Source organism: Callospermophilus lateralis, chromosome 7, assembly GCF_048772815.1.
Source record: "Callospermophilus lateralis isolate mCalLat2 chromosome 7, mCalLat2.hap1, whole genome shotgun sequence".
In the NCBI taxonomy this organism is placed as follows: Eukaryota; Metazoa; Chordata; class Mammalia; order Rodentia; family Sciuridae; genus Callospermophilus; species Callospermophilus lateralis.
This window is the reverse complement of record NC_135311.1, coordinates 104549659-104561852: the sequence shown is the minus strand read 5'-3', so window position 1 is coordinate 104561852 and position 12194 is coordinate 104549659. Positions and strand designations below refer to the sequence as shown.

Below are 12194 nucleotides of genomic sequence, written 5' to 3'. Positions count from 1 at the left end.
AATAGAAATGATCTCTCCTTTCCACTAATAAGGAAATGATCCCAAAAGGTGATGAGACTTTCTGAAGATCTTGCAGAGCAGAGGAGGTGGGTGAAAATAAAAATCCAAAGTTTCTTCCAACAGTTTCCTTTTTCCTTTTCTTTCCACACATTTTAAAAAATTGGTGCATTAAACATTTCTCCTTCTAAGTACCATCATCTGCTTCAGAGCATCATCATTTTTTCCCCAGTTACAGTTCATCCTTCTGGTCAACACAGACTTCTTCATTTTCACCCAGCAAACCTCTTTCTTCATTATCTTCCTGCATCTGCCTGTCGGAATTTCCTGGTTCCTCCTTGGGATCCTCTTCATTTTCCTCTTCTTCAAGTCCCCAGATGTCATCTTCCCGTTCTTCTTCCTCTTCCTTTCTCTTCTTGGACTCTTCTTCCTGTTTTCTTTTTTCCATTTCTTCATACAGTTCTCTCCATTGCTTTTCTATGTCCTGTTTAAAATGTGAAATTTCAAAGTAATTTACAGAAGGAATAAACAAAGTTAACCCACTTTAGAATATCTGGCATCTTCCCATAGCCTAAAAACTTTTTGGGATGGTATTTATTTACACACAAAATTTCAAATGTGTGGGATGAAATGTGTGTATGTGTGTAATTTGTAAATAAAAATTGATTCAGAATCACCAAATATTTATTGAATGACTACTCTGCTGCTGAACACAGAGCTAAACAATCTACACACATCATTTATATTCCTCACTGCAATGCATGAGGTATTACTTGTCCTACTTTCTAAACATAGGATCTGAAGTTTGGACTTCTTTATACATTTCTTGTTGCTTTCCCCCAAATTGAATGTAAGACCCATGGAGGCAAAAACTTCTTTATTTCTTGGCTATATACCTAGCTTTGAACAGGCAAATACTTGTCAGCAAATATTTGTCAAGTGAACAAATGGTTCAAAAATAATAGTTATTATTAAGCACATATTGTATGCCAGTAACTTATGAGATAGTTGCTATCGTTATTTCCGAATAATAAAGAGGTTAAATAACTTGCTCAAGTTTGTACAGCCAGTGAAGAATGGAGCCTGAATTTGAATCTAAGCAGTCTAGTCCCAAAACTCTTACTCTTTTTTTTTTTTAAAAAAATTTAGTTATAGATGAACACATTGCCATTAATTTTGTTTATTTATTTTTATGTGGTGCTGAGGATCGAACCCATTGCTTCACACATGCTAGGCAAGCACTCTATCACTGAGCCAGAACCCCAGCCCCAAAACTCATACTTTTTTTTTTTTTAACTTGCAAAATTGTTATATTTGGTAGATGTCAAGGAAAAATACAAACCCAATTTTTTTCTTTTCAAGGGAAAGCAGTAGGCCAGGCCCTAAGTATGGTGCATGCCTTGATTCTAACGAAAACTCATACTCTTAACCAATATGTAATAGTGACTCAGTTAAATAATATTTGATGATAACCCCCAAATAAACAAGACAAAACCATACAAAAACTAAAAAGTATAAAAAAGTCTAATAACTTTTCCCCATAATTATTACTTTAAAGCTTTTTTTGAAATATCAAGTACCCTTTTTTTTTTTTTTTTTTTTTTTGGTGTCTATATTTCACAAGTACTTTAAGGATGTTTCCTGTTGGATAGTCAAGCACTGGCTACACCCTGCTTCAATGGGCCTTCGTGCAAAGCCAGGACATCTGGATGCCTGGTGTCACTATCATAAAGCCATTGTCTCAAGTATTACTCCACCCATACAATATTCTGGGAGGGCAGAGAAGCTAGTAAACAGCACTTTCTGCAAACCATCCATCCAAAATGGGCTCAGTGGCTCCCTTCTAGAGCACCACACTGAATACTCAGCATGATGCACAAAAGGTATATGAGTTCTGGGTTCAAACTTGAACTCACTGAGTTAAAGAGTGCATGTGGTTGACCTTGTACAGTTTATACTCTGAATCTCAGTTTCTACATCTGAAAAATGGAAGTAATAATATCTTTTTAGGTCATCTTAAGGGCTGAGGTGAATTTTGCAAAGTACTCACAGAGTCATAAGTACAGAGTTGTAGATGTCCAATGAATGTGAGTTCTTTGACTCACTTCTCAAGGCCATGTGACCAGCTGTGGATCATGATGTGAGACTGATTTTTAAAATGCAAATAATAGGGGCTGGAGTTGTAGCTCAGTGGTGGAGCACTTGCCTTGCCCACAAGAGGCACAGAGTTGGATCCTCAGCACCACATACAAATAAAGAAATTAAATAAAGGTATTGTGTCCATCTATAACTAAAATAAAATTAATGCAAATAACAGTGCACAACTGAGGACACAGACATTTAGAATACAGGGTGGGGGAACATCTTACCTTTCTTATTCCCCAGGTCTTATTTCCAACCTCTTCAGCAAACTCTTCATCATTTGTAAGAAGGAAATTGTCAAATATACTGCCCGATTTTACCTGTTAAAATAAAATAATGGGATTATTAAAACTGGGTACTTAAATATTAAAGGGTCTGAAAAAAATCACCTGGAGTCAGGCACAGTGGTACATGCCTGTAATCCCAGCAATTTAGGAGGCTGAGGCAGGAGGACCACAAGTTCAAAGCCAGTTTCAGCAACTTAGCAAGATCCTAAGCCAATTTAGCAAGATCCTGTCTCAAAAATAAAATATAAAAAGGACTGGGGATGTAGCTCAGTGGTGAAGCTCCCTTGATTCAATTCCCAATTCCAAAAAATAAATTTAAAAAATGGAAAATCACCTGGAGGATAGGGATGTAGTTAAGTGGTAGAGCACATGCTTACCTTTGCAGGGCCAGGGATTCATTCTCAGCACACACATACACAAATACAGTTCACTAGGAGGCCCTTGCTAAATGCAGATTCCCAAGCCTCAGGCACAGAAATTTTAATTAAAAATGGAGTTTGGGAGACAGACACCATGGCACATGCCTATAATCCCAGCAGCTCAGAAGGCTGAGGCAGGAGTATTTTGAGTTCAAAGCCAGCCTTGGCAACTGAGAGAGGCCCTAGGCAGCTCAGTGAGACACTATCTCTAAATAAAATATTTTTTTAAAAGTCTGAGGATGTGGCTCAATTGTTAAGTGTCCCTGGGTTCAATCCCCAGTATCAAAAATTAAAAAATTAAATAATAATAATATTGATGGAGGTTAGGGTGGGAATGCAAAGGTTATTAAAAATTCAAATCATCCAGCATGCTTTACTGCCCCAGATGATCTGCTGTAGAAAGAAGTTAACCTACTGATATCCAAGGCTTGGTGTTCCTTCAAGCCTCTACCCACTATTTAAGAGGTCTGTAAAGAAACTTCCATAATTCTGCTAACCTCTAGTTTGTGCCCAGTGGCTCATGCCCCATCTCAGATTGACAACTCCTCCTTCTGATGATGCCTACATATAGATACTATATTTAAGGTCCTCTCCTTAGAATAATCAGAAAAACTAAAAGAACATAGGGGAAAGAAAAGTTTTCATAAGAAATGCAAGCAGAATTTAAATTCTCTAAAATTTAGATCCTATACCATATTTCTCTATTTTCTTAAATATTTTAAGTATTCACCATTGAAAGAAAGATTAATTAAATTCATGGCATGTAATATTTTCAGTATTTGTTTATTTACTTCATAACAAAGGAATAGAATAGAAGGAGCACAAGACCTGGAGTCAAACAGACCAGTTCAACCACATAGAAGTTGTATGATCTTGGGCAAGTTACTCAACTCCTCTGATAAGAGAAGTAAGGGAAATAATAACTCCCTGTGATAGTGTCATGAGAATTAGAGCTAATAAGTGCAAATCACAGTGTCCCGCAGATAATAGATGCTCAGTAAATGATAACAGTGATTATACTTTTTTGGTATCTGGATGTATTTCAAAACAAACAAAAGGAGGGCCAATCAGTGATATTTTACTTTAGCACCATGTTAAATCTTCAAGTCAATTTCACGGGAGAAGTTGTGTGACCAAGAAAAAGCCTCAGGTGAGTTACACTATGTCGCTCCCCAAAGCTTTGAAAACTTCCGCCTTGCCATACACTTTTGTGACCAAAAAGGGTTTTGTTGTTGTTTTTTCGTATTTTGTTTATGTTTTTGTTTTTCATGAGAAAGACTTTTATTTGACTCATCTCACCCCACCAACCAACAAAATAGATAGAGATTGTTATTTTACTCTGACTCATTTGAAAAAAAAAAAAAATTGTCTACAAAATTCCTTGTGCAGGGACTGAGTTGTGGCCTAGAGGTAGAGTGAGCGCTCGCCTACCATGCGTGAGGCACTGGGTTCAATCCTCAGCACCACATAAAAATAAAATAAAGATATTGCGTCCACCTGTAACTAAAAAATAAATATTTTTTAAAAAATCCTTGTGCAACTGTAAGATATTTTCTGACTTTGGGGATTTTTTCTTTTCTTTTGAGTTGTCAGCAATCTTGCTTAGAAAACTTCCCGTTTGTCTGGTGTGGAGGGGCAAGCCTGTAATCCCAGTGACTCAGGAGGCAGAGAGAGGAGGATTGCAAGTTCTAGAAGAGCCTGGGCAATTTAGGAGACCTTGTTTCAAAATAAAAAAATAGAAAGGGGTTGGATGTAGCTTAGTGGCAGTGTGCCCCTGGCTTCAATTCCAAGCACCAGCAAAAAACAAGGAAAAGGAGAAGGAGGAGAGAGAAAGGAAAGAAGGAAAGAAGGTGATCATTTGTTGGCTTTTCCATTTTTCCTGTTTCCAATATTACTAATCTCCTTTGGTCTCTTCAGTGACCCCTTGCCCTCTTAAGTCAAATTCATAGATTCATAAGCAGTACCAGTCCTGCTTCCAAAACTTACCAGTGGGATGACCTTGGTCTATTTACCTCCTCTCTAATCTTATGTTTTCATCTGCAAAATGGAAAAATGGCAGAAAATATACCCTCTCTGGTTTCTTCACACAGGAGAAAAGAACACATAAGAAAGAGTTGTGTTTTTTTTTCTTTTTTTCTTGATGGTGCTGGGGATTGAACCCAGGGCCTTGTGCATGTGAGGATATGCTCAGAGGCAGAGCGCTTGCCTACCTTACATGAGGCCCTAGTCTGGGTCACCAGCAACACACACACACACACACACACACACACACACACACAAATTGAAGGAAAAAAAAAAATGGAGATAGCAAGTCCTACCCTCCTGGCTTCACAGGTCTTTGACACAGACCACCTGACCTAAAGGATATCAATGTGCTTTGCATTATGGCTGGGCTAGACTCGTTGAAGTTTATGTTACTGAATAGATCATGAGGAGTCCCAAAGGAAAAGTATTTTCTTTGCTTTGCCACACCCGCCTAGCCTCTGCCTTGACCAAAGAATGCAATTACTTATATCTAAAAGGAAAAAAATAAAGGGATTATGTTTGAAGGCCTCAGAACATCGAACAGGAGGGGTCAGGGCAAGGCAGAAAAGTCAACCGACTTACTAAATGGGGATGAAGGAAGGACAGAGAGGGCAACTGAACCTGCAGAATATCCAAAGGCTGGAAAGGGGGGTTAGGGTGGTTGGGGGAGGGGCAGGTAAAGGAATATCCATCGTTTTCATGTGTAGAGTCCCTTGGCTTTTCCAATAAGGTGCAGAGACTGTGATAAACTATATGCTCCAGGTTAGTTGAGTGGGGATGGTAGAGTAGACAGCTCGATGCCAGACCTAACTAGATGTTAGAGGGGAAAAAATGTCTTCAAGGGTGATGATAGCATCATGCAGAACTCTCTCTCTCTCTCTCTCTCTCTCTCTCTCTCTCTCTCTCTCTCTCTTTCACACACACACACACACACACACACACACACACACAAAACATAAAGAGGTAATGCTGGGGGTTTAGAAATAGAGTCTCACCCCAGTCCCAGCATCTGCATTTTAATAAGGTTCCCCAGTGACTTCTATGCATGCTAAGATTTGAGAAGCCTTTCTCTGGCATGGTTTCAATTCTTAAAATAGAAAGGTTTGCTTGCTGAGAGAGGCTGAGAGAACCCAGAGCAATTAGTGTCAAATAATTTTTAATTTTGTAGATGACTAAAGTTTAAAATGTGTACCTTAAGGATTTCATTGGGGAAAAAAAGGGGGGGCATTTTAAGACAATAATCAGACTAGGCATAGTAATATGATCACATGTGTTTCCAAGATGTAGAAAGTTTCTATAATGTATTAAAAAGGGACAATTAAAAAAGAAAGATAACAATGCAAATTTGTGTAAATTGTATCCACATTTATCAGATAAACCAGGAAGGAAAGCTATGCTATTTTTCTCCGCCACTGCTCACCTGAATCCCTTTCCTGCACCTGCTAATTTACATACGTGACCTCCTTGCACTTCTATGTTGGTGTCCTTGAACCAGAGAACCACAAAAGTGGAAATAAAGTGGAAAGTGAATAAAGAAATTAAGAGACACTTGAAATATGACGTGTCTAATCCAGAGACCTTTGGTGGCTGTGAACTATAGAAATAAAACAGAGATTTCTAGGACCAGGGACCTACCAAGATACACCCAAGGATAAGTGGCTGTGGTTTCCAAAGGCTCTGTTGTATTGTGGGTGTAGTCATTACAGAAAGAACTTTAGAGACTGACAGACATGTATTTGAATTATCCTGTCTCTCCCATGCACGAGCTGTGTGCTCTTGGCCACCTCACTTGACATTTCTGAGCCTCAATTCTCTCCATTGTAAAAGAGGTAATAATAAAATACCTTACAGAGGTGTGGGAATTAAGGAAGAAAATATAGCTAAAGCATTGATCCCAAGCCAATGTTTACAAAACCAAGTTACTTCCTCTCCAGGCGAAATCTTCCAGGACTATGCAGATTGCCATTTCTAGAGACTTCCTGGGAGGGATTATGGGCCAACACAAGTCTCAGGGAAAAAAAAGATGGAAGGGAAAATGACTCTTCAAAGTCATGAGAATCTGATCCTTACAGATAGGGCCAAGGAGAGATGACTGGCAGAGAGGGAAGCAAGGCAGGGCCTATCATCAGGGCTGGGACTATCACTTCCAACATCTGTCCAGGGATTTTAATATTTCAGACTTTTGCCACATCTCTGGTTTCTGTTTATCTATAGAACTACCCTTCAGGAATCATATAGGACCAGCAGAAGTGGTGTAAAGTATCAGAACCCTGCATCTAGCTAGGTGTGGTGGTACACATCTGTAATCCCAGAGACTGGGAAGACTGAGGCTGGAGGATCACAAGTTCAAAGCCAGCCTCAGCAACTTAGAGAGATCCTGTCTCTAAATAAAGTATAAAAGGGCTTGAGATGTGGTCTAGTGGTTAAGCACCCCTGGGTTCAACCCTAAGTCCAAAAAAACAAAACAAAACAAAACAAAAAAACCTGGACCTGGTGCCAGAAAGTCCTGCACTCAGATCCCAGCTTTCTTTTTTTTTTCTTTTCTTTCTTTTTTTGGGGGGTGCGGGGTGCGGGTACTGGGGATTTAACTCAGGGGTGCTTAATCACTTAGTCACATCCCAAAGCCTTTTTTGTATTTTATTTAGAGATAGGGTCTCACTGAGTTTCTTAGAGCCTCACTAAGTTGCTGAGGCTGGCTTTGAACTTGCAATCTTCCTGCCTCATTCTCCCAAATCGCTGGAATTACAGGCATGCCCCACCATGCCCAGCCCAGATCCTAGTTTTCTGCTCACTTTCCCGGTTGTATATTATCTGGCAATTTAACTTTTCTGAGTCTCCTTTTCACATTTAGAAATAGAAGATGTATAATGAAAATTAAATGGCATATCCCTTAATGCCACACTTGGTACACGGTAGGAACTCAGTCAATTTTAGCTTTTGTAAGAGCTAAAATTGCTAGGATGAATATAATTACCCATTTTAAGGATGAGAAGTTTGAGGTTTAGAAAGATAAAGGCTTATTCAAGTTTGTGATTTCCAACCTGGGGATCTTTCCACAGTGTGAACACTAGAACTGTTGATCAGAGTCCAGAAAGCTTTACCTGCCAAAGGTCCAGGCCAAGAACACTGATGTTAAAATAATGACAAATGGTGGGGTCAGGCTTATATTTAGGGTTGTCTATTTCTGGATGAATCCACTCTCCCTGGTAATTGGGATTGTCAATGATCCGAGGTTTCCACTGTCCCTGAGCAAAGAACCAAAGCAGAACACAGGATTAACATTTTTCCATTCTTCTGATCTCATGTAATCAAAAAGGCCAATCAATTCATTAGAGTAGTTGTGTATTAGACATAAGAATTCAGAGCAGGATTCCTGGAGCTTCTTTCCCTTTCTTTGACTCAGAGGGTGCTAAATAGGATGGGGCAGAGACTCATTCTGAGCCTGTCCCCTCTCTGCATGAGCTTATTCATGAAGTTAAGAAACTGTGGCTTCTCAGAGAACATCATCTAAGTATCTTGGCCAATCTCCTCCTGGTGGGTGGCACAGGAAACTGTGGCCAAATAAAATGCTTGCCTCAGTCAATTTTATTGTTGGTCCACTTGTCAGCTGACTTCTTTAGCTCTTGCTTTTGACAGGAGGTCAGGAATTAACCCTTAAAAAGAAGTTCTCCTGTCCCCTAACAGCTTGAGTTCATGCATGTTTTACCCTTTCCCCTTCGGGCCCACTTCTGAGACTTCCAGATACTGACCCCAGACCCATTTCCTGTTTGGACCATGTTCTTTTGGCTGCTTTCCACTGTACTGGACAAGCTCCTTGCTCAGGAGCTTGAGCATTGTCTTTACCAGCCTATCCTCTCCCAGTTGGGCACAGCCCTGAGAGAAGGGTTGGCATGAGGACAGCATTATTTGGGGTAAGGGAGTAGAAGGAAGGGAAAATGACACAGGATCACAGAATTTGTTTGTAAATTAGAATATACATTGCTTCTATCTTATTTCTCATACCCATTGGAAAGACACACACCCCCCTCTCTACCTCCACCTCACCTTATATTTGAGGTTTGGTATCAGGGGCCCTTCCCACTCCCCATCCATCGCCTCATTCCAGTCATCCGGCTTTTTGGCCTCTGGGTCTGGGATGTACTCAAAGTCCTCCCAGTCCTAAAATGAAATGTTTCTTCATGCAGATAGATATGTGGTCTGGGATGAAACTGGGGCCCCAAGTTTAGTCAGGAGGAACTGGTTCCCTACCCCAACAATCCTTCTGCTCACCTACATAAAGGGCCAGCTCAGGACTTTGTAAATAAACTCCTATGCAGGAGAGAAAAAGCCTTTAAGCAGCAACTCCTGCCCCACCTCTGGGTTCTCTATCACTCTGACCTTGAGTACTTAAAATCAGATAGGAATTTCTCTTGTCTCTGACCTCACCCTTTCCCCAATCATGTGCTTATTATGGTTTGGATGTGGTTTGTTCCCACCAGCATTTAATTGCCAGTGTGATGGTATTGAAAGGTGTTGCAATCTTTGAGACAGATTTTCTAGGCAGGGTTCTCTCAAGAAGATAGCTCCCAGGATAGGATGCTAACTCTGTTTCAGGAAGCTGAGCCCCAACCAGCTAATCAGTTTCCATCTTCTTCTGGTTCATTTTGCAGGGGGAACAGAGGCCTGCAGCCTCTCTGCTTTCACCCAGGACTTGAGCCAACTCTGACAGCATCAGGTGGAGGGTTTCACCAGGAGGGCGGATCTGTGGTTAATCTTGCTGCTCTGAGCCTGCCCACCAGGCTTGGTAGGAGTTTAGACCTAATTTTCCCACGGTGCTAAAGGCCCAGACACTTTGCCTGATTATCTGTCTTAATCTCTGCCTAAATCTCCCTCCCCCTGTAATTGGAATCTTTTGCTGAATCTCTTTACATAAGGTTACACTGCAGGCTTCTCTTTAAGAACTGTTAGTCAGCTTTTTGCCACTGTGACCAAAAGACCCCACAAGAACAACTGAGAGAAGTAAAAGTTTATTTTGGCTCATGGTTTCAGTTATTTACTCCATGGTCAGCCAAGTCTATTACTCTGGGATCAAGGTGAGGCAGAATATCATGGCAGAAGGGTGTGGTGGAGAAACAGTGCTCACCTCATGGAGGTCAGGAAGAAGAGAGAGAAAGCAGCTGCAAGGAAGATGAACTTTTTCAGGTTACATTCCCCAGTGACCCATTCAAACTAGGATGGACTGATTAGATCCATTCATTTTGCCTCTAAATATTTCTGCATTAACAAAGGAGTTTTGGGGGGATACCTTATATATCCAAGGACCAAACCCAGCTGTTGGGTTCCCTGCTGCCCTCTCCTACCCCAAGCATCTCCTTACAAAAAACTGACCCTGCTCTGACCTGTGGAATAGCAACATCGCAGGTGGGGCCCTCCATAGGCTGGCTCTGGAAGACTTCTAGGCTGTCCTCCTATCATGTACCACCTTGAACTTTATCCTTCCAAAATACTGAACTGCTGCTTCAGTTCTTTTCACAATCATATTATTTTCCACCTAATCATTGCACCTTTGCTTCACCTATTCCCTAGGTCTGGAATGTCTTTCTTCTAACCCATTTTTACTTCCCTTACTCTAGTGAATTTATTGTTTGAAATTCAGTATGTTATAAAGCATATAAATGCCATATATTAAGGATTGACTATGTACCAGACATTATGTTCTGTATTTTATATTAGCTCATTTAATCTTCACAACAACTTTCATGCATGGGCATCATACTAATCCCTGTTTATGAAACTGACTTTCACAATAGTATGTTCTTTGCCCAGGGTTTGTTAGTAGGTTGAGGTCTCATAGTTAATAAGTGGTGGAACCCACATTGATGCTCATGTTTGTCTGGCCCCAGAGTCTATTTTTCTATCCCTTAGGTTAATCTAATCACTTAAACATTATCTTCTTTCTCAGACCACAACCAATACTCCACCCCAAACTGGGCTTGGGCTCTCACAGGCTTTGACCTCCCTGGGTCTCAGCACTGATCACAGGGTATGATCTTTGTTTTCTTATCTGCCTCCCCTATTAGACTCTGAGTTCTTGGAGAATAAGGGTTGTCCTCGTCAAAGATACCTCCAGTACAGCTTTCCAGAATGATAATGAATCAATGAGTATGTACCTTATATTGCCCATATCAATAACTTTGGAGTCAAAGAAATAGAGGTGCAAATCTTCCTTCTAATGTGTGTGTGCTTGGGCAAGTCACTTCATTTTCTAACGTGTTTCCTTATGCATACAACACTGCTCACAGAGGTTGTCAGAAGGATCCTCAATAAATGTGTGCTCTCTTCCTTCTATACTGCTTTGAATACTGATCTTGATGGGCCCAGTCTCTGTTCTATCATTCCCAGCCTCCTCCTCTTACCTCACTGCTGGGATCCCACCCACTTCCCAGACAAATATCCTCTGACCTCAGGTTTCTTATCTTCAGGATCTTCTATTTGCAGGCGTTCATCCCATTTCCTTGGTTTCCGGGCATAGGGGTCTTTTATTTTCCTGGGAGGCAAGAACTGCCAATCATCCTCCAGTTCCCCAGTTGCCACTTGCTGGTTATCAATTTTGACTTCATAAGTAGCATTGGGACGAATGATCAGAGTATACAGGTGAGTGTCTTTATTGATCTATAAAGGAAATGGGGAAATATCTCAGCTCTATATCGAACTTTTTGGATCTCAAGCATTAAATACACGAGATCCACAGTTCCCTGAATGTCACCTCCCATATTTTCACAAATATACTTTATCACATCTTCCTCACCTTTCTCTGGTTAACCCTCTAGGGATCCTGGGTCTGTTGTTCTAGTACACACTCCTCCAGTCTCCCTTACCTTCCAGCCTCCCCTTCACAACAGCTCTGATCATTCTCTGATCTTGACTTTTTCTGTCTATCCCTCTAGACTATGAGCTTCTCAACAGCTGGAGTCATATATGATCCATCAGTTGCATTCCTGCTCCAGAGGAGGACATCAGGGAGCTCCTGCACACACAGCTCCCACACCATTCTCCTCAGAAAGGCTCTAGGTCTGAACCAATAACCCAGGCCCCATGGCTTCTTTGGACTCAGTTCCTATCTTCTCTGTGCCCTGGCTGTGCCAAATCTCTGGCAGTACCACTCTTCCTCAAGTTTCCTTGACTTTTCTCAAGCAATATTCTCCTCCAGGAATTCAGTTCTCTGTAAAATTATCATATCCCTTCAAGTTATGCTCATCTTTGAAAACTTAGCCCAGGGAAAAAGTTATTTTAGGAAGGATTGCTGGACTGGGGTTGTGGCTCAGTGGTAGAGCACTCGCCTAGC

At 40.9% G+C, this 12194-nt stretch overlaps 1 protein-coding gene across 1 annotated transcript in view; it reads right to left on the bottom strand.

The window, feature by feature from the left end:
* Positions 1-229: 229 nt before the first annotated feature.
* The window catches only part of LOC143404470 (calreticulin-like), a 28800-nt gene continuing 16835 nt past the window's right edge, over positions 230-12194 (bottom strand). Inside the window, exons 6-10 of the mRNA XM_076862590.1 lie at positions 11312-11521; positions 8915-9028; positions 7972-8115; positions 2367-2459; positions 230-481 (exon numbers count right to left, since the gene is read on the bottom strand). Coding sequence (XP_076718705.1) covers positions 230-481; positions 2367-2459; positions 7972-8115; positions 8915-9028; positions 11312-11521 — 813 coding nt within the window. The remainder of the gene's footprint in view (positions 482-2366; positions 2460-7971; positions 8116-8914; positions 9029-11311; positions 11522-12194) is intronic.